The 27,968-nt window shown below is 36.5% G+C and overlaps 1 protein-coding gene across 10 annotated transcripts in view; it reads left to right on the top strand.

Annotated features, from left to right (window-relative positions):
- The window catches only part of PLCE1 (phospholipase C epsilon 1), a 167,386-nt gene that overhangs the window by 85,989 nt on the left and 53,429 nt on the right, over positions 1-27,968 (top strand). For all 10 annotated transcript variants that reach the window (XM_075423432.1, XM_075423434.1, XM_075423437.1 and 7 more), the window contains one exon: positions 21,123-21,439. In XM_075423432.1, the coding sequence (XP_075279547.1) occupies positions 21,123-21,439 (317 nt within the window). The remainder of the gene's footprint in view (positions 1-21,122; positions 21,440-27,968) is intronic.

The following is a 27,968-nucleotide window of genomic DNA, read 5'->3' as shown; positions in this document are numbered from 1 at the left end:
TCTTGTGGTTAATTTTAAGGGCTTGGCACAATTGTAAAGCAATTAAATATTTTTACCCTTCATTTCCCACAGACTTCATGCAGATTTTCAGCTTTCTTTATGAAGTGTTCAGATCTACTAGAACGGGGATAGATCTGATCTTGTTGCATGAGGTCTTGTCTTTTCCTCGCCTGGCTCCCCAGTCACCATTTCAATTTCTGTTTCCTCTGCTATTTTGGACTAAAGCACAGATACATACCTTTTGCCTTAACTGTAATGCCACAGGCAGAAGTGGTGTCTTCTAAGAGCCTTTTTCTTTGAGGGAGGAAAGGAAATCTCAGTTGGGAAAAACTATATTTTGATGCCTTTTGATACGTTACTGTAAGATTTGGGGAAGATTTGATCTGAAGTTGTTCATCTGTATTTGCTTGTTCAGAATTAAATTGCAAAGCTCTACAAAAATATTGAACAATGATTTCTTTAACATGGATATTTTCTTATAAAGATGGAGTAGTTATTGAAGTATCGTAGATGTGTTTGACCTTTTCTAAAAATTCTTGTAAGATTTTTTTTTTTTTTTTTTTTTTCCAAATAAATTGCTCTTCCACTGAGGTTCCAGAAGTTTCAGATTGGAATTCAGAAAAATTCAGACTGGAAATATTGTTAGTCTTTCGGCTCTGATCCCGAAAATATCTATACCTAAAGGCATTAAACTATATGGGTTTTTTTGACTACACTTTGCTTTGTAGAATATTTGTAGGTAATACTACAACTTTCTACTACCTCCAGCTGTGGAGCTGCAGCTACTGGAACTGCATTGAGACTTCTGCAAATCTCAGAGGGCATAATGTGCCAAACGTCGAAGTTTATTTTCATGTAGTCTACCATCCTGAGCTGCACAAGGTTGTGCTACGATTTGTAGGTTAAAACCTTGATAGATCTTTTTAGAGAACTTTAAAACGTCATTTTTATCAATGAATAAATGAAACAAAAATAGTGTTAACAAAAACCACAATAAACCGTTATGGCAATAATTCAAGATAAGCAACCAGGACAGTAACTAATTTGAACTTTAAAAGGTCAAAAAATGGTTAGTGTGGTCAGAAAACAATGCTTTTGCCATATTTGCTGGCAAGATTACATCACAGTAATTAGTTCTGGTTTCGTGTCAGTGTAGGTGCTTTCTTGGCTGAGCAAATGTAATTACTATTTTATGAACTTATTTGTGGTGTCATACATTAAAGCGCCATGAAATAGTTCCATTATTATTTAAGCTTAATAGTGTCTTCAATCTGAGAGAGAAAATTAACATTAAAAGTAGAATGTTCTTCTAGGTTTCCGATCTTGATAATATGCTGTTCTGTAACTGTCATGAGATAGAAGGAATCAAATTAAATCACATAGTTCTTAAATCACATAGTCTACCTCATAGGTAAAGGATTTGTGAATGTAAAACCTCCTAAAAGCTGTCAACAAACCATTCAACTATGTGCATGGAGCACAAAAGAGAAGGAGGTGCTGGCTTCAGGTACTAGTTGTCTTGAAGATGGTGGTAGGATTTTGCATACAAGCTTAGCGTTCAGGAGGAAAAAACTTCAGGAGTTTTCTATAACCATGTATCGAGTGAATTGTTTTAAGAAAGAGAACAGGGAAAAACTAAGATATATTTAAAATTCCTATATGCAGAGCTACAACTAGAACTGTGTCTATAACTAGGATTTCTGTTTGCTCCCGAAAACCAAAAAAATTACACTTCTTTTTTTTGTGTGTGTGCAAAAGAAAGAGCCAAACCACCCCAAAACAAAATTTTGAACGTCAAGAGGAAAAAATAGTCTTGTTTTGTCTATGTGGAATGATGCAATGTAAAAAGAACAAAATTAAATCAGCTTCGGAATGAAAAGCCGATACTTTTTATTTTGAGAATATCACTTCTGCAAAAGCTGTCAACCAATTGGCCAAAACATTCTGATAAACTCAATATAAATTCATAAACATTTTCGTCACACGAATATGAAATAAAATTGTCCAAAGTTTTGTACAGAGATTTGGCATTTAACATGCTCACTTTTGCAAAAATATGTTCTTTTAAAAATACTTATTTTTCTGTATAAAATATTATCTCTTTTAAAAAATATAATTGGTTTCTTCGCATTTTCCGTAAACCATGTAAAAAGGCTGAAAATGGTAGTTTTACACTAATATTTTATTTGACTTACAGCAGACTCTTGCAGACTATGTTCCTGTGTATTTGATCTCTCAAAGAACTGCAAGCATCTTCGGTGTCACAAACAAAGCAAACCCCAAATATTTACATAGTTCGGAAATTCACTACATCTTTTAAAAAGAGAAACAAATTGATTCTTGTTCCATTACTTTTGGCTGCCATAATGAATGGAAGTTGCAGCCGCTTGTTTGATGGTAGACGAAGGTAAGTATTATAACATTTTATTTCTCAGTAATAGCTACAATAACAGAATTTATGGAGTTGTGAAAGTAACAGTTTTCTGATTCTATTGGGCAGAAAATTATATCACTTTTTATGTCAGCATGGGAGGACTGATAAGAAACAGCCTGCAAAGAAGCACTCGTTGGTTACAGTGCATCACTAGGTGTCTGTTCATTAAATGTGCCATGTTGTAGTAATGTGCTTGCTGTGTTACTGGGAGACAAAAATAAATCAGTCGTGTGTAAAAGCCATACAGTAGTCCTCTCAGTCTTGTCATTGCTGACTGTCCAGCTTCAAGCGCTTTCTACAGGTAAAAGTTGAGGACATATATGACAACCTTCAGATAGATAGTAATTACTGTAAGGAGAAAGTAAGCACATGTTCTTTATGTCTGCTGGGAGTGGTACAAAAAATGGATCTGAACAGCAAACACCTCACTGTAGGTATTGTGGTAGAAGGGGGATTTGACAGAGGAGCGGCCCAGTCAAATTGAAGGACTTCTTTTAAATGTCACCTGAAGAAAACGGGCACAAGTGGTGGTGGCTGGCGTAACTAGCAGGACAAAAGCAGCAAAGGTGGTGAGAAGAGATGCATGTGGTGGAATTCAGAGGGACTTATTTCAGAAAGATCTTTCAGGAAAGGGAAAGCTTGAGAGGGAAAAAAAAAAGTTTAGTGGTTGCACATCAAGTTTTAAGACAGGAGGGCAATAAGCGTGTTGTTTGGGAAAGCAAGACAGCTTGTAGAACTGTAAAGCCTATTGTTAATGGAGACCTCTAGTTATAGTCTGACATCCTTTTAAGATGTCATTTATTTAAACCCAGTTGTTTCTATTTTAAGGTCAGTAGTTGAAAGGCAGCAGTGCTAACGTACAGCCTTTGGAGGATGCTTTAGAACTAGCATCTGTGTGCACAGCTTTTCCCAGTGGTCAGTAATGCTTACAGTCGAAGCGGAGGGACTTAATTCTAGTTTGAGTTTGTCTGTCATCAAGGACCAACTGTATGTTCTTGTTATGCCTTTTTTCTGCTCAATTAAAGTCTTTAAAAACTGACATTTCTCCTGTTGGAAATGCTTACATATGTACTACAGCCAAGTCACCTTTCCATTCTCATTTTACTGAACTAAAGGATTTCTGACCTAAATTTCTCCCTCCAGGTCTCACTCTTGAAGCCTGGAATAGTTTGATAGTTCTCTTCTGCACGCTTTGTGGTTTGTCTGTGTCTTTAAAAACATGGAAAAGATACTGCATTATTGGTATCATCAGTGTTTTTTGCAGGAGGACCTCGTTTTGCCATCTTCTTTTTTGCCACCTGCCCCTTCTAAAAACTCACAAAACCCATTTGTTTTTAGTGTCCCTTCTTATTTTTTCAGAGCTATTGCCTTTGGGGAAACAGAACTCCATTCCGTGCACAGGATCTGCATTTCTTGTGTCTAGAATAATTCCTATTTCCCATAGATTTAAAATGTGTACACTAACGTGACTACTTCTGGCTTCACTGCTACAGTGATACCTAATGGTTTTGTAAGGTAAAATGCTGAACTGCCATGTAACGATCGTGGAATCATTTGAACTGCAAGGGACTGTGCTGGTCATTTAGTCAAACTCTGCTCAAAGCAAGGCTGATGTGTTTTATTTTCCTAGTTGTTTTGTTTTCTTACTGTATGAACACTGTTGTTGACAAAGTTGGCCCTGACTCCATTTTAAACCTTAACCCCAGTACAGGTAGCAGTGGCACCACAAAGAAGGTGAACTTTTACTTTTTAAGAACTGTGTACTTTTAGAGAAGGAATTAGTTGCATTTGAAGTATTCAGATTAAGGGATATATTTTAAAATCTGTGGAGTTAATCTCAGAAGGCCAACGGCATCCTGGCTTGTATCAGGAACAGTGTGGCCAGCAGGAGTAGGGAGGTGATCATGCCCCTGTTCTCGGCACTGGTGAGGCCGCACCTTGAGTACTGTGTTCAGTTTTGGGCCCCTCGCTACAAGAAGGACATTGAGTTGCTGGAGCGTGTCCAGAGAAGGGCAATGAGGCTGGTGAAGGGTCTAGAGAACAAGTCTTACGAGTAGCAGCTGAGGGAGCTGGGGCTGTTTAGTCTGGAGGAGGCTGAGGGGGGACCTTATTGCTCTCTACAACTACCTGAAAGGAGGTTGTAGTGAGGCAGGTGTTGGTCCCTTCTCCCAGGTAACTAGTGATAGCACGAGAGGAAACAGCCTCAGGTTGTGTCAGGGGAGATGTTTAAAAGACGTCTGGATCTGGTACTTAGGGACATGGTTTAGTGGTGGACTTGACAGTGTCAGGTTTATGGTTGGACTCGATGATCTTAAATGTCCTTTCCAACCTAAATGATTCTGTGATTCTAGGTACTAATTTTGAGTTTGTTTTTGGATAGCAAAATCCTTAATTTTGAAAGTTTTTGTATTAGAGAAGGACTGCAAACACAATTTCCAGTATAATATGCTAAAGCTAATGACAAAGACACAATTCATTAAAAAATCTTGTGACTGTTTATAATAGCTTTTATGTAGTAAGTGTATTAATCCTGTGAAAACCAGATGGAATAAATACTTCTCATTTTTGCAGCAAGATAACTAGTTACAACAGTATAATACATATAGCTATGCTCTGTTTGCTTGAACACAATCTTTTATAACTATCTTTGCTAATTTAGCTTACATTAATTCACCAATGACATGAACTAAGCAAAAACAATTATAGAAAATAATTGCTTATAGCAGGATTTAGTCTAGCAGAACTATAGCAGTTCACTAGTGAGGCTGTAAAAAAACTTGCATGGATAAATACATGTTTGAAGCATTTATATTTAAGGTAGGAAGAAGTAAATGATATTAAGGCAAGTTGTAGATATTGAAATCTATTGTGAAGTTAAGGTTGCTTTAATAGTTTGTGTAATCTGTTGTTCTTTCAGCTTCTAGACACATGCGTGCATGGTTCTCTGAAGTTTGCTGCACTCCACTAATCCCTCTATGGCCTAAACTCCGGAGTCATTGAACAGATTTGAGTTCTAAGTCTAAATCATGTAGGCTTCTCCACTTTGTAATTTAAATACATCTGAAGGATAGAAACAAAATCTTGTCAGCTTTGACTTCTCAGCAGTTCTTGTTGTTGTGCTGAGTGCTTTTCATTGAGCTACATAATATTTTTGCTGTCTGAGGACTATAGATTCTTTCTTGGACTTCACAGTTTTATTAAGCACACTGGCATTTCCATTGAGATAGATGCATGCTGTAGAACAGCTTTGGAGGGCATCAGTGAATTTCAGCAGGCAACTTACTAGTTTATTTGTTTTGTGTCTGTTGGCCTGATTAAATCATGACTGTTGGAATAAAGTGAATTGAGAGAGCTGGTAGAAACTGAATGAAGATTTCATAAGCCAAACGGGCTGTTAAGAAGTGGTGGTAAAAGAATGGCGATGTGACTGCTAGATCATATTAACAAATTGTTATTAATCTTATTTTAAAAATGAAGAAATAACAAATGGAGAGATTAAGATATTTACCGTAGTTTTTCAGGAAGTTTGTCACATTCTCTGAGACCAGGCCCATGCCGTTTACTATAAGACTGTACTGTTCAACAAATAATTAAGCTTGAAATACAGTTGTGCTGATACTCCTAATGAATTTGCAGATCGGTTTTTACATACTGACATATAGCTCTAGAAATAATTTAACCAAAGAAATTACTTAAATTTACTGGATCTGAATGTTAGGTAATCAAAGAAGCAGTATCCAAAAGAGTTAATTGGTGGTTCATGTTCTACCCTCCATTACGAGTGCTTTATATGAATGAATGCATGTACTTAGGTATATTTGCAGCAGCTGAGAATCTTACGCATATTTTGTTGATTGCTATAATCTACATGAATGTGACTATTTAAATGGGCATTTTATAAATCCATACACAGTTGTATGTTCTGCCAATAAGTTCTTTGCTTTCTGGTACATTTTCAGATGTTCAAGTTTGTTCATACAGCTGCGTTTTCACTTAGTGAGGTTTACCTTTTTGTATAGGAGTAGAAAAAGTTTCAAGAATCTCTAATAACCTTAATTTTAGGTCACACCACTGTGTTCCATGGAAATTAGAAGATGTCCTAGCATTTGCAGACTTAGATATACAGGTGAATTTTCCTCTTGACTTTAGTAATTTTATGTGTGTATTTATAAAGATTTACCTGCATCTGAATAGTGCGGTTTGCTGACTTTTCTACTGAGAATATAGCAGAGAAAGTGCTGTTACTAGCTCATCAAGAAAGACATACGGAAAAATTTAAAGAGTGTAAGACATTGCATTATATATGACACGTGTACATTCAAACAAAATAGTATTATGAAGTAAAATATTAGAATTTTATAGAAACTTAAATTTTTACGAGGCAAAACATTTCTTTTTTTAGTTACTTGTTTGGAATACTAATTACTTCTCCTGGAAAAGTATTTTAAATGTATGCTAAGAGCTTAAATTTTATACAGATTACAGGTAATAATTTCACAAACAGAGAAATCCTTTTGACCAGTTATATAATCACTAAGAATAATACATTTTCTTAATGTTTACTGTGTTTCCATTTCTAGACTTCTTGGCTGTACTGTCAAGAAAAGTATTTGGTTTGATGAATATTCTTTCTGTCACAGTTGGACATGTTGAATGTTGAGAATTTGTTGCTGAAACATGTATGCAAATTTTCTCTTTGACCTGACAAGTAACTAGTTCAGGGAGTTAAACGTTAACCCAGCTAAACTGCTTCTTATATGTAATTTTACAATTTACACTAACTTCTGGGTTGCTCTCCGTAAATTCCATGGATACCTGGCAGCTCACCTGGCCATATTTGTAGTGCATGGCAGTCATGGCTCTCACTGGAGTGGTGAGGTAGCCCTAGATGGCTAGATCCTTCAGTCATTGGTATAGCCGCTGAAATTAAATGACCTTGCATTTCATGTGTTCTGTGTGTCAGTGGAAGGACTTTGATCATATTGACCTGGATTTTGCTGAGCTTTTTTTCTCTTCTTCCTCTTAAAATGCCTCTCAGCATCCTCTGAACTGGGCTCCTGGCACAGTCTGTGTGATTTCAGAAACCTTGCTAAGAATAGCTGGCTAGTAGCAATACTTTCTTAAAAGCAATACTGGCATGCTATGATACTTATATAACATCACAAACATGACTTACTTTGATGGGAAGTTGTAAAATCATGTTCATCCTTTATAAAAATAGTATATGAGTTTCCTTTAGCTTCCCATCATCCTCCTCATGGGAAAATGAGCTTGTTAAGGATGCCTGCTGATATAACCCTTTTTTTTCTGGTAATTGGTGTAATTGGATGTTTACACTGAAAGATACCTTTTAGAATTACCTTTAAAAATTTTGAAATTGCATTTTAAAATGAGGAATAGCTTCTTTCATTTAATTTTGTAAACTCATTATGCAGTCCTTTTTTTACTCAGTAAATTTAGCTATGGTAACTGGTCTTTACCAAATGCAACTTAGGAAAACGTGAGACTAGGGGTAACTGAGAGGATTGATGGTATTGTAGACAGAGAGATTGGTTGTACTTTTCCCAAGTTAGGGGGGGAAGTAGTCTACACAAGAAAAGAGCTGAATTACTTCCCTTCAGAAACAATGCTATGGCAAAAATTAGATGTTATTCCTCTGTAGTCACAAGCTTTCCTTTTCTCAGGCTGGATTTCTGGGTTATAGTTTAACCCTACATGAAAAAAAACTATAATACTACATATTCACCAATGAGTTTGGAGAAGAGACTATGTATGGGAGAAGAAAAACAGCACATACACTGATCCACCCCAAACTAAACAATAAACACACATTAGGACAGCTGCCTGTGCTTTTCCTGCACTGATCCCTTTGCATGTTGTGTATTATAGTTTTAGACATGAGATCCTCTCCAGGTGTCTTCGGCTGCCTGGGTTGGCAGACGCTCTTCAAGGCTCCCACAGCTTTCGGCTAGTGTGCATCTCCAACTGCTTGTTTCTTTGATATTGAAGAATGTATGTGGAAGAAACACATTACATTACTGTGATATTTTTAATTTTTTCCTTTAACATATTTGTTAAGTAACAAACTTTTTGATCTGAGAGCACTCGTAGAACTTAGCCCATGATATCATATTTCTCAGAGAAAGAGTATAACCCATTTCTAGTTCTTTGTCTTCACTCTATATCCTTTTTCACTGTTTTCGTTATGCCTCTTTGTCACAACCAATAAATATTGAAGACATTTATCAGTTGTTAAAATCACTTTTAAGCCAAAGTACCTTTTATACTGCCTCCAAGTATAGTCCTTTAAAACATACCTGCTTAACTTGATGACACTATACCTGTACAGCCCAGTGTTGCTTTTACAGTACATCATAAATGTGACTGTATTAGTACTAGCTTTAAAGATAGTCCATATTTAACTCCAACTGCAAGAAAGAAATGTAAATGACATATAGAATAAAAATTTAACTCCAACTACAAGAAAAAATATAAATATATAGAATAGAATAGTTGAAAATCAGTTGGAAGGGACCTACAACAATCATCTAGTCCAACTGCAATTTCTAGCCTTAATTTCTTTTAATCCAAATGTAAGAGATTGTATCTGTGTTTATCTAGGAATGTATTTAAGGGTCACAGCAAGGATGTGGGCTCTGATTTACTTCTGTGGTTTTGCGTACTCTAAACAGGACACAGACAAAATAGTATTTTGAATGCAGACACCAAACGTGGTGTAGCACAGCTCTGGATGCGTTGGGGTGGAGGTGGCTGACCACCGTGACAGGGCACTGTAGGACATGTGAGCAGAGCCATGCATCTGCTGCACATCATTGCCAGTGGATATTGTGGCTGCAGCCAGGTTACCGAGTGGGTTGTTAAATAGGAGTGAAATATGCTGTGGTTTTCTTTTCAGTTAGTCATGTATGCATTTTCGTATCTTAAACATCCCCCTCTCTTTTTGACGCATTCCAGTGAATACTCTTGCAGTATGTCTTAAAATACCTGTATACCATTTCTTTAATAATGAAGTGTAAGTGCTAAATGGTTGTGATTTAAGAAAATGATCTTTGCCCTTCACTGTTGTGAAACCGATCAGTTTGTTTCCAGTTCATCATTCTTCTCCATTTTTGCCATCTTTTTTAAACAAATGTGTTTTTGGTTCATTCGTTTATTCTTGTACGAGAGAGTCTTTTCATATTTTTCTCTACCTAGTGAATTTTGAACTCAGAGGTGGGATTACTGCACTGTAGTAACTATTTCTTCATAACAGTATAGAATTCACCATTCTTATTAACTCTTTATTAAGTATGTTTCTAAATTCTGGTACTTTCTATAACAGCACTTTGAAAGGCCATGTTGTTCTTTGTAGGTTTTTCCTGCTGTACACTGCTGACATGAATAATACAAAAATATTAACACAATAGTTTTGTGACGTTTCAATATGTTTTTCTGACTGATGCCTTAGTACATCATGCTACCTTCTCTGTTATTTCTTAGGGCATTTGTTGGTGTATGTTAAATTTGCATTTTTCTTTAAATAGAGCTGTATTTCCTGGGTTTTATTTCTGTTTGAAATCTTGAAATCTAAAAATCTTGGATATTAAATTATAGCTGATGCAATAATTCTCCCATTCACAAAATGTTCTCATCAGGGAAAGTTCAGAGCACACAGTAGAGTGAATAACAGAACCCTCCCCAAAGCCAGGTGGCGAAGGTGTATATTGAAGAGTTTCTACGGTTATGCAGATAAGAAGTTGCATTTGTATTGTTCAAAGTGTAATATAAAAACGTGAACAAAGTTCCATCAGACAAAGATATTTTGAACACAAGTGCATAATCAACAGTATTTTCTGTTAGTGGTTTTATTCTCTGTCCTTTTTCTGTGAAATAATGATGTAGAGGACAGATCTCTACCAAACTACTGTTAGAATCAGATTCCATTTAGGTAACTGCTGAAAGTAGCCCAGAATGATGAAACCTTTGAATTGATCAAACATTTTTCAAGTGTGTTACATTCCTGTAAAATTCTTTCACTGCTAAGCTTCAGGGCTTAAATCAGGAATATTTAATCAAGTATTGCTGTTTTTACTGGATGTGACTTGGATTCATTTTGTTCCAATAATCAGTAAGAATAACTACTAAAATATCTTATGCAGCAGATTTGCCTCCTTTTGGTTTACCTGGAAAATCTGGTAGCATCTTTCATGCACAGATTGTCTTTTATATGAATATTCAAAAGGCAAGTATCATTAACCATAAAGACTGTACACTTACCAGCTCTTACTTAAGTCTCATGTTATTCCTTGACACACTTAAAATTAATTTCTTAGATTGGCATCTAGTCTGCGTCTTTTGCCGCTAACGTCAATGGCAGTTTTACTGTTTGCTTCACTTGGTATGACACTGAAGCCATAGTGAACATTCTTATATTTTTTACCTTAAAGGACTATATTTAATGATAATTTTCCAAAGCGAAACAGTTTTAATTGAAATAGCTCTCTGAATTTAGGCATTCCTATTCTCTGCAGTATTTGGGTAACTGGACAAGATGGGAACAGACATCTGTCTTTCGCTCCTATGTTTGAAGGGTCTCATGTCACTTGTGATCTGGCCTTCAGGGTGAGACCAAAGTAAGGAAGATGGTGTTTTTTACAAAATGTATTTCTGAGGATCTTAAAGCCAAAATTGCAATTTGGGTTTGCGTTTGTGGTAATTGTTAAAAGTTGTGCAGCTGAAGAGCAAACTGCAGCAGATCATTAACTGCCTGCAGGGATTGCTGATGTGGAATGCCAGCACCCTCAGGATAGAAAGGAATGCTTCAAGGCTGAGGCTCTGAAACATTGAAGATAACTCTTCTTGCAGTTTTGCAGTAGTTTACATTATGAATGCTATATTTTACTGCGACTACAGTTTGTATGGTCTTTCAGATTTAAAAAGTGCCTAACACAAAAAAAGAAAATACAAAAAATTGAGATCATGAGCCTCTGATTTAATGGGTACCTGATTTTATAAAAATGTTATTTTTAACATCCTTGTTTTCCATAGGTATATATGGATTCTCAAATTACATTTTTGTTTAACTTTTCTCCGATGCTCTCTGATTCATTAGAGTTATTTTATTCTTAAAACTGTAAAACAACTTAATTTCTACTTTATGTAAATGGAAAAAATAAAAATAAATTTAATTTTTATCTATCTTGGTCAAAATAATCAAATACTGGAACCTGATAGGAGATTCTTGCACTCTGTCTAACCACTAGATATTTCTCCATTGCAGAGTTAACACATAGTTGTATGCATTTTAATTTAATTTTGTTCTCTCAGTGCACAGAAACTCCTGCTTTGATTTTGGGCGTGCTTTGTATCAATTTCTGTCGGCAAGGTTAAAGCTTGGGTTCTGCTTTAACTCAGCCAGTAACTTGTTCATCTTGCAGTGAGAATTGTACAGTTCTTTTTCTAGAACACTCTTTTCTTCCAAAGTCAACTCGTAAATCTTCCCTTTTGACCGTTTCTTTCTTGTGTGCTGAAATTTATCTGGTAATTTATATATACATTTATTTAGCATTTGAACTTAACATTCCATGTGCTATGCTGTATTTATATCCAGTATTTTAAAAGGTCTTGAATACAGATGCTGCATAGAGAATCCTCCTGTTGGTGTGTTGCTCAAGTCAAGATTCTGGTAGACTACCACTACCTCTGGCTTTTACCTTTAGGAGAAAGATTTGTAAAATGTATGTGAAAGTGGAATATTTCTGAAAACATCTCCAGGAGACTGGCAGAGGAGGGGTTTCATTAGATGGTACTTTATTGCAGGAAAATGATGAAAAACCTGAAAACAGTTCAACAGCAAATGTGACGGTGTCATATTAACCTCTTTACAGCCTTTCCACATGTCTATTCCACTGTGATATAAAGGTGTAGATTACAAGTCAGCCGTTATTTCCCTTAATTCCTTCACCCTGCCTTCATGAAGATAGTTGCTTCTGAAGCAGGAAAATCTTGTGTCTGCTCTTGTACAGCGTGGGCTGCAGCATGCTGCAGCAAGACAGATGGCATGTTGGTATTAAACAGCTTTTGAGATCTAATTTCCAGCCAGCTGATCGGACGCTCACTGTCTGTCTACCAAATTCCTAATTAAACCTTCTTCGTTTCTGAAATAAGGATATAGTTTCATGAACTGTAGCAATAGGTGAAGGTCCCCTAAAATAGCAGGGCCAAGGTGGTCCATTGCTAAATGTGGAAGCAATAAGGCTGCTTTCTGGTGGATCTCTTCAGAGTTTTGGCAGTGCACGCTGCTGATTCATCTCTCCTTAGTATCTATGAACAAGTCTGTGTTCAGCCAAACCTTCCATAGCACTAGGTGCCCTTTGTAGCTGAGGTATCCATTTGCTACCGTGGTAGTCTCAGGGTCATTTGTTCAGGCATTGCATTCAAAGCCGATTATTTCAGGGCTGGAAGAGATGTTTGCTGCCTGGGGTTAACCCACAGTATCACAATGATTCTTACACAGATATTCTGGAGGCATTGCTAGTCATCCTGTGTCTGCATGAGGATGCAGTTCCAGCTCTTTGCTAGTGCCCTAAAATGGAAAGGAATCGGGAAATCGGCATCAAATGGGATTAATTTTGTTCTGAGATCTGATACTGTTTTTGCAGAGTCAAAATTAATGTTACAATGCTGCTATTTGCATCTTTTTTTCTGGTGAGTATAGAGCCAGAAGCAAAACCAAGGGATCCATTTATTATGGACAGGTCTGTGATTGTTTCTATCAGCTGTAGCCAGTACCAGCCAAACTGCGTGGAGAGCGGGAAATGGTTGGTTACATGTGTTGACAGTCTATGGTAATTCAGAGACAAGCAGCCAAGTTCCTCTTTTGTATGCTGCAAAATATTTCTGTGACTCAGGCTACTGGAGTGGTCAAAGCCCTCGGATACGCTGCCAGAAATGTGAGCAGCAGTGTGCATGTCATGACACAGGGCAGTGTGTAGCTGTGCACAGGGGATGAGGGGATCTGGGCATGGCAGTCTCAGGTGTAGTGGAATCATGGTGATACTTTAAATTCCTTCGATATATTATGTCAGTGCTCATATATATAGTTTACAACCAGGATCTTCTGAATCCAACTACAAACAGAGTTTAAATGGGTTTTCAAGTTCATACTCGTGTAGGAACATCTGAAAAATGTAAGGATGCTATGTAATTGTTATTTAAAGTTAATATATTAATAAATCCTTCATGTTGATCTTTTTTAACTCAGCTTTAAAATCTAAATGAATGTTTGTCTGTGCATAGGTTTTACCCTGTGAGAGTGTTTATCCACAACTTTTGTGGTAAAAAAAAATTCTTTCTCATGCCTGTACGTCTCAACTGTCCTGATAAGTATGTCATTTGTTTAGTCAACTTAGATTTATTTCAAGTCAGAAATTATATCGGCAGGTTGTGTCCCTAACTATACAGTACTTTTCAGTATTTCCTGGGATTTCATTTGATTGATGCTATGGTTACAAAAGATAAAAAAACAGCACACAGTTCAGAGTCTGTTTTCAAAACTGAACCCTTTGCCATTTCCTAAATCAAGAAGTGATTTTAGGAGTAAGTGGTTGTTGTTACAAGCACTCCATATCTTTCTGTTGGCTGAATTCCATGATGTTGGTCAGTTCATGAGTCAGGATTTTGTGGTATAAAATTGTAATTTAATTCAATTATACCTCAGCGTGATTGCTGCCTTTTTTTTAAAATCTTCTCCAGAGGTTTCATAACTATTCAACAGTGAAATTTCAACCTCCATAGAAATATCTGTGTGTTATAGTTTTGTAATGATCTATTTCCAGCAAAATTCTGTTGCACAGGTGATTTCTACCTTTCTCTTTTTTCCTTTGTACTGTAGAAACTATTGTTCTTTGCGCTTGTCCCATTATGATGACTTGCTGCTGCTCCACAGAGAAGATCACCTTCTCCAATGTCTTGCTATTACCATGATCAAATTAAACGCAAAGCAGGTATTCTCAAACTAGCTGTGAAGTTTGCTGTTTCTATGCCAAACCCGAAAAAGAATTTGTGCCACCAGACTGCATCTGTAATATTACTTGATCTAATAAAAGATTATCTTCCATACAGACCCTGTCTAAATTAATCTTCTTTTGTTCAGGTCATTATCTGGGAATCTTCCTTTGCTCAGAGCATTATCTTCTGCTTGCTAATGCTCAGATCATACTGAACTCCAATTTTATTTAGTGCAGGTATCCTGTGGCTCCAGAGCTCCCTGCTAATAATTTACAATGCATGCTAATACGCAGTTTTAAGAGGTAGCTCATATTGCTAGATTTAGGGATATGGAGAGACAGCATATGCATCTTCTGATTCTTTGGTTACTTGACTCATAAGTAAATATGAAGAAGTAATGGGATCTATTAATTTTGGTGGTTTCTACAGTGAAATTAAACTTGAACTTGATTCTGTTCTGTGGCAAGCTTCCCACCGAGTTTAATAACAGGCCCTTTGATACTGAAATGAGTTGTTTGCAGTCAAAATTGATAATGCTGAATTCATGTTCATTAAGAGAGAGATTTTTTTTAACTATAGAGAAGGGTAACAGGAAATTAACAAAAGCTTGTTGGTTTGGTTATTATGGTACTGACATATGTCGGATCCAAGGGGCAGCAAAACAGCGCTATCCCAGTTATGCTGATCTGTGTCCAAAGCTGGTGTTCAATTAAACTGTCCTATATGACATTCGGAAGTGTCTTCTGTTTGGGGGAGCGTTTATTGTATTTTTCCTCTTTTTTGAACACAATTATTTTATGTATTGACCGTTGTTAATCTGTGGCTCTTTTTTGATTTTTTTTTTTTTTTTTTCCCATGGTCTGCTTTTATTTTCTCATTGTAAACATAATCCGTATGTTCTCTTAAAGCTTACGAACACTTTGGATGAGATCTGTAGCATGGCTTGTTGAAAAGGCTTCTATTATAATCTGTTTATTGCATTATCTTTTAATACCAGCTGATAAAAATAATTCCTTTAAGATTTTTGTGTAATTTCAGTCACAGTTGAATAATTTCACAGAAGCAAAGTCTGTTAGCAAAAAAGCAAATGAATTATGATAGGTTGAATAATTACTTTTATTCTTACAGTTATTTAAATCTGTTTTCTGCTTCAGAATACACAGTTTATCATAATCACAAGATCTTCCCCCAGTAGCCTTCTAGAGAGTGAACACTTTTTTAGTGATTGTAATTTTCACTTTACTGCTTTCAAACTGCTTTTTTTCAAATGGTTTTTGAATGGATAGAGAGAATACTTTTTTGCTCAAAGTGTATGTAGAAAGAAAAACAACCTAGCAATAAAACTAACACACAAATTCAGTTATCTCATTTGTCAATTCATCAGACTTTGCTGAAAGTAAATTTTCATCTTTTTGGCAGGTTTACTATTTTGAGGTTGTGCTCATTTAAAAAATACGGTGTTTTTTTTTCCTGGGTGTACTCCCATGTGCATCGCACATTCCTACAAGTATTAAATGTAAGAGTTGTTGTGTTTGAGTTGGGATGAAGCTAATTCTGTACCACTGTCCTTACTTGGTTACAATTCACAAGGAAAGCGGTGTGATTTTTATCAAACTTACATAGTTGGCAACTGTAATTTTACGCAGGACTAGCACTTTTGTAGCATTGGTATGATTACAGTCAAGGCTGTACTTATTTTCCTTCTGTCTTTGTATGAATTCCAATTACTCTGCTCAAACCCAATCCTGAATTTCTGCTTAGAGAAAATTGATGGCAGCAGCTCAACATTTGTGTCATGTTGTGTATTAATAAATTATCTGTCTGCATGATGAAATAAAATTTAGTAAATAAGCACCTTTTAATTTTAGCTTTACAAGAAATATGATAAACGTGCAGATAATTTTGCTTTTATTGTTAGGACACATCACATGTCATGTTGCTACTGTGTTTAGTAGAACATACAAATGTGGAAAAATTCTATGAATGATTACAGATAATTAACACTAGCCTAGCAGTAGTTTTCATGCTTTTATTTATAAACCTTTCTTTGTATTTTTCTTTAAGGTGAACTGCCTTTTTTCTTTTTTAAAAAATACTGAATCAACCTCTTGCTAACATAGCAAAACCAAAATTATATGGTTCAATAGAGGAAAACACCAGAAAAAACAGTTTTTTGAAACTGTCTTGAAACTTTTTTGTATACACAGACAAAAATGCACACACAGTTTTTACATATTTACATACTTGAAATTTATTTTTTCATTATATCTTGTATAGAGCCTGTACATGTAGAAGATGTACGGAAATTATAAGTTTTAGAGTAATAAAAGCTGGGTTAATTTTAAGTTAATCTGTTGATAGAAGAGCTTCTTACTAAACCTTGTAGAAAGTTTTTAAAAAAATAAAAATGAGTAATTCTTGAGACAGTGTTTTTTTAGAGTTTATGATGAGCCTAGGCTGAGTAATATCCTGATGCAGGCATCTTGTATTTTTCTGCCATTCTTAAATAGATTATTCTTTTGTTAGAGAAGACGAGACCTTTTTGTTCCCATGTGTATCAGCAATGATCAAGTCAACCCATGAGTCCTTTTTTAAAGCTAGGCAGAGGTTATCTTGCTTGGAGTAATAAAAGCAGTGCTTGCTACTTAAAAGATTATCTGCTTCAGCTGTTTATCAGAAGGATAAGCAAAGCTATCAATTCCAGCTTTAGACAAGCTGCAAGTGAATAGTCAGGGTCCTCATTTTCTTCTAGTAGTTTTAGCATTAACTTGATGCGGTAAAGCACAAAGAATAATACCATTTATTGCAGCAGCAGCTAATTTTAGTGAGGATTGTATCCTGCCTTAATTCTAACAAAATCTACTGTGATTTTGGCCTGAAAGCAGTTCCATTCTGCAAGTTAATCGAAGGACCTGGTGTTTCTTTGAAGCATGGAAAGATATGATCTATTTCCTGAAGAACGTAAGCTTGCAACACAAAGTTAGAGGACTTGGGGATGAGACTGGTTAGGGAGTTTTATAGTAGAAACGGAGAAGTGCAGATCAATTCCTGGCATCAAAAATGATAAAAGCTTCGACACGAAACAGAGACAAAAAATTAGTCCAGAAAAAATACTAGTTTAGTCCAGGCAAATAAAAAGAGAGGAAGAAAAAAGGAGTAGACTTTTGTACAGAGTGTAAATCATGGAGGGTGGTGACGATGAGAGTGAGGATCCTGGATTTTCTGTGATAAAACACAGAAGAATGGAATGAGGAAAGATAAAAAATTGGAGTCTGGAGAGGTGAAATATGTCAACAACCAAGACTTGCAAAGATGTGAATTATGGATGAAAGAAATATTTATAGGTGTAGAAATAGTCAACAGAAATAAGTTATATTTCCACTTCTTTGGTGTTTATATCCATACTTTAGCCATGAGCTGTGAGCCTTCATAATTCTGTTGGGCCTGTGCACTGCTCCTTGGATATCAGCTGCACTCTTGCTGCAGCAGCTTGTTCCATGGACTCTTACAGTAAAGAACTCAGCACTTGTTTAGTGCTTCCAGTTTAATGGAGACTTGAGAAATGCTAGTTTGAAATTCATTTTTTTTGAATCAGGAAGAGTTTTGTTTATTTTCTATCTTTCTTCAAATCCACCAGTACCAGTGGCTGATCTTGTTTAGCCTGTGACTTGAATCATCTTGGCTTATCTTCTATGAAAAGATTTTCTATCTGACAGCTTCATTTTTCTGTTAGAATGAAACTGGCTGGTGAAGCCTTCGTTAGGGAAGATGACTGTAGTTTCAGTAAAGGCTTTCAAAATCCCTGCATTAGCTTTCTGCTGGACTTAATCAATGGGCAGCCAGTCTAGTGAAGTAGTATTCAAATGAGATATTCCTAGTAGTTTCTGGCAGTCCGGAGATACACTGTGGAGCCACCTCTGGTCACTTCAGTGTGTTGAGCCTTGTTCTTAGATGTGAGAAGTTGTAGTAAATGGAGCCTAAAGGGTGATTATACTTAGGCAAGACAGCGTGCAGCAGGATCATGAACAGCACTCTAGCCTGTTGCAAAGTCAGTGTCAACCTTTGCCAGTTTTTGAGGTCTTTGAGCAAAGCTGAAGTCTGGAGACAATCTGGACTGTAGATCTGTTGAAAGTGTGAATGCTGACAGTTTTTGTAGTTGATATTGTAGTGGAGAAGGTGAATTACTGAGAATGCACCCCTAAATCTCATCAGCTAGTGGTGCATTACCGAATCACAGAATGGTAGGGACCTCTGTGTGTCATCTAGTCCAGCCCCCCTGCCGAAGCAGAGTCACCTACAGCAGGCTGCACAGGACCACGTCCAGGCAGGTCTTGAATATCTCCAGAGAGGGTTATCTCTCTTCCATCATTCAGTACTTGACTGGGCACTCCTTTTAGAGTTATGCCTTCCTTTCCTGGTATATTGATAGATATAAAGTGTTTATAACTGTAGTTACCAAAAATGTTGAATTTGCAAAGCACCAGTATTTCTCTGGCATTGTATTGTCCATACTACTTGCTGTCTTGTCTCCTGCATTGTGTGATCATCTGCAGCCAAGCCATGGTCTGAGCTGTCTGGTCCAACTGTCCTTTCTTGACCTCAGTGTACTCTCCAGAGCTCAGATGCCGCTGACAGCTACGTTGATGCTAGCAATTGGGCTGTGTTAGTTGCCTTCTGGGAGCACATCATCTGGTGCCATTTCATTTGAAAAGGATCCACTTTGTGTGCTCCAAGACCATAAACTAAAGCACAGTAAGTGAGGATGTTTGGGAGCTTCGCTTCTAAAAGTGTATTTGTGATCTAAAATGAATTGACAATGTAGACACAACACGTACACCCTCAGTTTCAGCAGTGAGGAATAGTAGAGGCTGGTGCAGGCTGTACTTTCCCTGTCTACTAGCTGGCAGGACTCCTTGAATTTCTCAGGGAAGTCCTAGAGTGAGCAGAGCTGTCATGCATGGGGCGGTCAGCAAGGCTCTGTGGCTTCTAGGGAGCAAACGGGTGGTAGCGGATGTTTGCGTCATGCCTTCCATATCCTCCTCTTTCTGAGAAAACGCTGGTTGTGCCAGTGACAGTTCGGTCCATATATGCAAAGCACTATGCAAATATACAACCCCTGTGAACACACAATCCAATGAACATTGTATTTTGCAGTGTTTTTATTTTGGCATAGCCGTATGTTCTGTTGCAAAGTCAGGAACAGTGCAAATGGGCTTTAAGAGCTTTTTCTTACAAAACCTTTCAGAATTGTTCCGCACAGATTGAAGCAGAAAACAGAATTGGAGTCTCATGTAGAATCAAAGCAAACAAGACTGAAAGGAAGCCCAGAAGCTCACTGCACTTCACCTGCTGCCCAAAACAGAATCAGTGTGTCAACATGGTGTTCTTAACTGTCTTTTTCTCCCCCTTGATCTTTCTTGCAGGAGTTTCACTGACAAAGATTATTTGATATGCGTAGATACTGTACAGCACTACTTCACTGTCCCTGAAGTTACACCTGTTCCCCACGATGCAACCAGGATATTGGTTGTTGCAAATTAAGTCCATTACTTTTTTCCTCGCTAGTCTCGATACAGAAACAATTACTCTTTGGCTCTTTCAGAAGCCATTTATGTGTTGAAAATTTCTCAACAGCTTCTCTTAGCCCAAAGGCTTTATTTAGGGCTACTATAATTTATATTTTGACTTTTAATAGACTATATTAAGAAAAGGCAATTTTCTGTCTTTTTATCTTCCCACTGATTGATAATAGAGTTTGCATAAAATGAATGTAACAAGGGAAACTTTTAAGTAATTCTTGAAAAATTATTGTTCAGAGAACCCGTTCTAAGGTTATCTAGTCAGAGGACTCATACTTGCTGTTTTGGAATCATTGTGTTGAATGTTTCAGGCTTCCCACGCAATCTTACAAAGCTTGGCTTCTTCCTTCTTAGGAAAAGTTTTATTTTTCAGGGGACATCACTGCTAGGATATTATAAAACTATGTTTTGTAATAATGGATAAAACATGCATACTCCCAAGTATATGGGAGATATATATGTTTATATATACATTGTTCCAGAGAAATTAAAAATGGTTTGTAACTTCGGACATTTAGTTTCACAGTGTAGCAAGCTCAGATAAATTATATTTTATAGCAAGAGGGTGATGAAGAAAAATGCTGACCCGTGTGGGTTTTACGTGATCATTATGACCTCTGAAGGTCCCTTCCAACCCAAAGCATTCTATGATTCTATGATTATACATTATTTCTTCTGGCAGTAGAGTCCCAATGCCCCAGTCAAGGCTTCAAACCCCTTTGTACTGCCGACTCTTATATGGAGGCAAAACAGAGCCACACTCTGCCCAGATGATCATTTTATTTGAAGTTTTGACAAGACTGCAGGTGGCTGAAGCAGGCATTTGGGTAAGTCAGAATGCAAGCGCATTTTGGCAGGTAGCTTAGCAATCTCAGAAGCCCCAGTTACTCTAGCTAATACCAGATATAGAGATATGCAGAAAGACCCCGACTAAAAGAACGTGTTAGGCTGTTTATGTAAATAGTTAGGATATGGTGTACTGCTGAATAAATGAATGAACAGTTTAACAGAACTAAAACAGCAAGTTGTCTTGCTTTTGCACAGCCCAGTCCAAGAGTTAAAGGTGAAACCTAATAAATTTTTCATTTGTTTTGTTTTAGAACGTCAAGCGTGTACATCTATGGCTGGCTCCAGCGTCCTGCCTTCCAGCGTGGCTGGTATCAGCAAAGAGCTGATCGAACTGCAGCACCTCATCCAGTTCCCGGAGGAGGTTGCCAGCATTCTGACCGAGCAAGAGCAGGAGCTCTACCGGAAAGTCTTACCCATTGACTACCTCTGCTTTTTAACCAGGGATTTGGGTAATGCTGAATGTCAAAGCAAGCTGCCATCTATTCAAGCTTCCATATCTGCTACTATTCTTTCTTCCCCAAATGGTGAACATAATGCTGTAGAAGATCTTGTGACAAGGTTTAATGAGGTAAGACAAAACTTTTAAATTACTTTTCGTAAGAGTTATTACCTGATTTGTGGGTTAGTTATTTCCTTTATCTCTCAGAGTTGAGTTGAGCTGTAATGACAAATTTTTAAAACACAAGTTAGTATGACCAGGGGATTTAGCTAAATAACTTCCACTGAATTTAATAGGAGTTATGTGACCGATTTGCTCAGTAAGTTTGGAAAACTGCAACTTAAGTTTTTCTTGCACATTGTAAAGTAAACAGGAAGAAAAAAATTACAGACTTGTATGTCTTTGTATTTATACTGACGGTATGGGGTATGCTTTCAGTCAGTTTATTAGTTTGTTCAGGAGCTGGAGTTTTATTTGGTTTGGATTTTTGTAGACTAAGCATGCTTGTAGAAGTCAGCACAGAAGTATTATAAACCAGAAGTTTCTGTGTTCTGTATAACTACACTAATCTGCATTATTTATTTATTTTATCACTGTGTGTGTCTTCATGTTGTTACACAAAGAAATGTCATTTGGCATGACACATTTCTATAAGCCAAATTCCAAATTATTTACTAAGATTTTACTTTATTTTTAGTAAGGTGATCTTCTGATGAGTTTAACAGAAAATTGATCAAGGATTGAGGAAAAAAAGAAAAAGCCACCCCAAAACCCCAGCCCACGACAAAACAAACGAACAAAAACCCTAATAAAATCTCAGGTTTTAGCTGCAGAAAAATGGAAAAATTTCTTTCTGCCTTTTTTTGTGTGAACCATATGTAATGTTAGCAGTTTCTAGATTCATAGAAGTGGAATAAAATGAAGATAGTCTTGGCTTAGGCTCTTTTAGTTCATTATGCACTGCATTCTTATGCTTTAATAAGAGAGTTTATAAGAAAATTGTGCAGGTATCAAATAGGCAGCTCAAAATTAAGTAGATAGCGCAGAATATGTATTAACCCCCAGCGAACTTCCTGCTTCCTGAGCAAGTAAGAATCGGTGACTGAACATTTAGCGTGTTTCAAGGTGTCCCTGTTTCTTTCCATGTTATTGAGATGTAGGAACTGAAATAATGTAAATATGTTGGCTTCTTTCACCTAATTCTATTATGGGAACATAAATAAAAGTTGCAACTGCAATATTCAGTCTTTAGACAGAGCCTAAAAATTGTTTAAATTAGCTCTAGTTACTGTATTTAGGAGAACACTGTGGCTGGTGCATAGCTGGAGAGGAATCTCGCTCCTGACCCAGCTAGGGTCCTCCTTCCTGTGGTGTTTCTCGTATGGTGATTGCTGTAGTGAGGGCAGTGGGAAGAAGGTAAAGTGGTCAAGCTCCTGGTGAGGCACAATGCCAGAGCAGTTTGTTAGGACACTTTGCAGTTAGCTGTACAAATCAGATTGACCATCATGTGTTCCAACACTGAACAGTCACCGGATTGAAGACCAAGTAGGTGGTGAAGAAGTCTTGTCAACAATAACTGAGGCTATTCTGTATCAATGAGAATTTTTAACATTAAAGTTGCCTTTTGGTAAAATAGTCAACATTATCTTTCAGTGTTAGAGATTTGTGACTTTGCAATATTTGTAGCCTAGCATTACGTGTTTGGTAATACTACAAGATAGTTATTCATATAATTTGAATTAATTCCTGAGTGGTGCATATGTTATGTAATATTTAGTGCAGTGGATTATTTTAAGTATAATCTGGAACAACTCTTTTTAAGCATAGATGTTGTATGTTTAAATGGAGTTATTGTACAATAATTACCTCTTGTAATAAATCACTGTTTTGCTATCTGCTTTATCTTGTGGTGGAGTGTATCAGTTGCCATAGCCAATCACAAGCATGAACTTTCAAAATGTCTTTGTTTATAAATGGCAAGAAAATTCTTGTGCGAAGAGTCATGCTTTCGTTGGCAACATCAGCAAGCACTTGCTGATTTTTTTGGCATTGCCTATAGAAATACTGAAGTGTATTTATAATGTGGGAGCCAGAATGACTTTCAGGATGACAGGCTTCTGATACATAATGGGAAAGAAAAATCATTTCATGCCATTGTTCTGTTAAGTGAGCAATTATAGTATATAAAGGTTTTTTCATAAAGCAATATGCTTTTTAGTAATTTTTCTGACACTACATATTAACGAGGAATACTTTGTAACACTTGTTTAAAATTATAGTTAATAATTGCTGTTTTGTTACACAAAGGAACTGTAATGGAAAAAATGCTGACATTTTCATGGAAGCTTAGATTGAATGAGGGCTGCAGGAGTATTATAAAATAAATTAATAATTAAAAAAATAAGGAAAATTAAAATATTTTCAAATTATTAAAAGGTCTTTTAAAAAGTGAGTTTAAGCGAAAAGTAGAGAAAAGAATTGGTCTTATTGAGGTACATTTTACTGGCATTATTTACGGTTTAAACTCCATTAACTCCCAGAAAACCCTGTTCATGACTGAAGATGTAAACTCCCATTGACTGCAGAGTGCAAGACAAAGCAGCAGATATTAGGAAACATCAGATGGTTCCCTTGTACTTTAAATATATTTGATGTTACAAAACTGTTGTTTTCTGGCTGTGAATGATTTAAGTATTGTTACTGACCAGATACATAGGGTATGTTTTAAACCTTTCTATTTACTATTGATTAGTGTTGCTTAATGTGAATTACAGTATTTAGACCTCAGTGGTGTGTAAATGGCATGGGAGACTTACACAGGAGAAATCACATGTGAGTAGTCAGCCTTAAGCATTTGGCACAGAAGTGGTCTAGGAAGAATTGCAGAACTGAAGCAGAAATCAGTTGCCCTGGGCAGTAAGTAAAATTGGTACTTGAAGACAATTAACATGGCTGAATGTGCAATGAATAACTGCTGTTACTTTTCCTGCTTGGAAAAGCGTAGTAGTGGTCATACTGTCTAACACTGGATGAAGCATGTAATGGCATTTCTTTTGTGGGATTACCTGGGTAAGGTGTTTTGACTTAAAGTACCGGAAGTGATTCAGTGATCATCACAGCAATGCTGATGATGCATCAGGAGCACTTCTGAAAACTTTTTTTTCTGTAGAAAGGCAGGATAACAGTAGCTAGAGCTTTTGCCACAGCAGTGTTTCATTATATCTGAGGTTTGTTTTAACACCTTGAGTCTTGCAAGATTTCTGAAAATTATTGGGTCTCTTGGTATGACAATGGGAATACAGTTTTGTCAGATGCTCTTGTTCTGAGAACACAGCATTGTGAGCCTGATAAGAGGAGCTCAAAACTGTAAAAGGATTGAAAAAAAAATCAGAAACAGTGTTAAGAAGCATGTAGTCAGAAATCTGCATCACAAGTTACTTAACGTGCAAGGAGAGAAGTTTTGGTTGTGCCTCCAGCCAGAAGGACTTGCACTGAAGTGGGATGTGTGAGCCTGTTCCTTGACGGAGGTTGAACAGGCTTTTGGCCAGCTGGACATAAACCAGTATCTTAGTGTTACCAAGTGAAAATGCAAAATATAAGTAGTGATAGGTGGTATAAATTTAATTTGTGGGCCTTACCTGATTTTTTTTTTTCCTTTTTCTTGAAAATAAGAGCTCTATTCCTGCTTTAAAGGCAAGCTAACCAACTTGAATGTTTAGGAGAGCTCCTTTGTTACAGTCTTTGTGGCAAGGTTTCCGCAGCCTGCTTACACTTTGCCTGAAGAGCCACACAATTTGTTTTTAACTTGCAACAATCTGAACAGAACTGTTGTAACGTCAGTGTCTGCTTGGGGTGTCAGTGGTCTGAGTCCTCTATATTATTCGTTTACCTCTGGGAGCTGTGATAACCGCTCACCTTGCCCTGTTTTGCGTGGCTTTAGTGAGTGCTTTAAGCCTAAATTCAGGGGTACAGCAAGGAACTCTGCTGCAGCTGGAGTTACCTTTATTTGTCACAGATACTCGATGAAACTAATAATCGAATGACTTTTCGTTCTGATATAAAACGATCTTCAAAAACTAAACACTGAAGATTGAAGAGATTACATTTATTAATATTCACAAAAGATGGAAATTACAGCACTCCAGATACTCTTCATGTATACATTTTTTCTTTTCACTGTCAAGAATGATGGGGAAAAAGGTTGTAGTTGTGTAAGTAGTGTAGAGACGTGAAAGATGGATAGCAGGGATTAAAGCTACTGTCAGGCACTCCATGAATAGTAGCACAAACATGCAGCTGGCACATCCTGTGCTGCTGAGGCTGGGAAACGGAAACTGCCTTTATTTGAGAGCATGGTTATGGCTTAGACCTGATATACAGTTACTAGAGGGGATTCAGGTGTTACGTATTTCCCTGTGTCTTTTCTTGTCATGGGTTTCCGAGTATCAGTTTATTCCCTGCTGTGTTAGTCAAGGCGGCTGCCATGACAAGGAGCTTGAACACCCAGTGGTTTGTTTCAAAAATATGTTGTGAGAAAGGTCAGTTATGAGTGATCTGCTTGAATCCCACAAAATGGGACGGAATACATTCTTGAGTTGTATTTCGTTTGTATTTTAAAAGTTTTGGGTCATTCCAGCTCTCAAGTCTATACAGGAATTCACAGAGAAATAAAATATTCACAGGAAAATGAGAACCTTATAATCTGCTAATGTTGTAGTTTGTCTGCAGGATTTACTGTCTCTGGTGGAGTTTTCAAACCGATAGAAGTTCCTATGACATACAGCCCAGTCACTAAAGATTTGTAATGTTTACATATATAGGCATATTTCTTTAGGTTTCTGTTCCCTAGAGGTACTATAGAAAGATGATAGTCACAGTGGAGATTGCCACTGAAGTTTAAATAACTTCTGTAGTGCTGCTATAGAAAGCCTGGTCACTACTGTTTCAGAAATAGTTCATAAAACTAAAGTTAAATTGAAAAATAATTAAAGAATTAGAGAACTTTTCAACATGTGGAGTAGATGCTGTAGACTTGAAAAGTTAAAAATGGTGGATAACCACAGAAGGATGAGAGATACAGACAAAAGGTGTGACCGAATCACTGTGATTATATACTACGCTGCAGAAAGAATGTAGATTGGTATGTAATAATTATCAGGTACTTAATGAGGAGGAGAACAGAACTGAGAGAAAAGATACTATGCTCCTAATGGATTTGAAATACACATATTTCAGAATTAATGAAAATAAATTAATAGGTTTGCTTAAGAATTGGTGTTCTGCAATTAGCAAGGTACTAATTCTCATCTAAAGAACAGATCCAGTCAGTCACTTTGTTGGAGTAATGTAATAGTGTGGCATCAAACACTGAAAAACAAACCAAGAATTTTGTTGGATTTGGAAAAAAGGAGAGAAAATTATATGATATTCTGCATCTACAGCACTCTGAGGCAGTGCATGCACTATCATAGACATCTAAATATGGCTGGAAATTGGAACTTTATTAATTGGAAATGTTCTTGTACAATACTATGATTAAAATGCAATATTTCCGTTGTTCCTTAATCCTGAAGTTTAGATCAGATTTAACAAATATACAAAGTTCAAAGAGAAGTTCAGTTACTAAAAGGAAAAGTTTAATTGCTAGGCTTTTAGACCCAAGATGTGTTCTGAAACTTTCATTAATCTAGTGGTCATCCTAATTTTCTAGGTTGGCAGTTTGTAATATCAGCTGTCATAAAGTTCTGTGTTTTGATCTCTTGTCTCTGTACTGTATAGAAAACTTAACAAAATTTTTTTGTAATATTTCAGAAGACATTTAAAGAAGAAACTGAAAACATGGAAAGTAATTTCATTTTTTACTTAATGTACTGTAGGAAAATTGGGCACTAGAATGAATGAATCCTGTTGTTTTTCTCTCACTTTGTTCTTGCAACAGCCTGAGTTTTCAAATGGTCTCAGAGAAAGGGAATGACATTTATGTCCCTTTGACTGATTTGACCTGAAATTCTGTTTGTTACACATCTTGTTCCTATGGGTTGTTTGTTTCCTAACTGTTAGTATCAGTAGTTCTGTTACTTCTTTATAAAGGTTTTGAAAAAATCTTCTTTTGGATACTCTGAATGCGTTTGGTTCAAATTTTCAACAGCAGGTGACTAAATAAGATTTTTATGAAATAAGTTTTGTAGAATATTCTAAGTTTGTTCCAATTCTGGTTTTATTGCCAGAAGACAGTAAGGGAAGCCTTCTTTAAAATGATGGACTTTTCTTGTATTTTTAGAAAATGTATAGCTCTGAACTTGGAAGTGTTGTGATATAGGAATTAACATCTCTCTGTGTCTTTTCTGGGTAGAGAAGAATAATTCTGCATGTTTTAAGGATGCATAGTATCCCTATATAAAGAAGGATAAATATGTTTCTAAGCCAGATGTATTTGAGAAAAAACTGTGGGTCTGTTACACGGGCCAGTTTATAGCATGTAACTTTGATTCAGTTATTAATTCAGATTTACAGGAGTGGAAAAAGCAAATCTGCCTGTAGGTATTTGAAATATTCTTAAATAGTTAAGCTTTTTAGATTTTTTTTTTTTTTTTTACTGTGCTAGAAGAATTTAAAAGCTGTATTGTAGCCTATGCCACATGCACACAGATAATTAGAA

This window comes from Opisthocomus hoazin, chromosome 6 (assembly GCF_030867145.1).
Source record: "Opisthocomus hoazin isolate bOpiHoa1 chromosome 6, bOpiHoa1.hap1, whole genome shotgun sequence".
NCBI classification, from domain to species: Eukaryota; Metazoa; Chordata; class Aves; order Opisthocomiformes; family Opisthocomidae; genus Opisthocomus; species Opisthocomus hoazin.
This window is presented reverse-complemented; position numbering and strand designations above follow the sequence as displayed.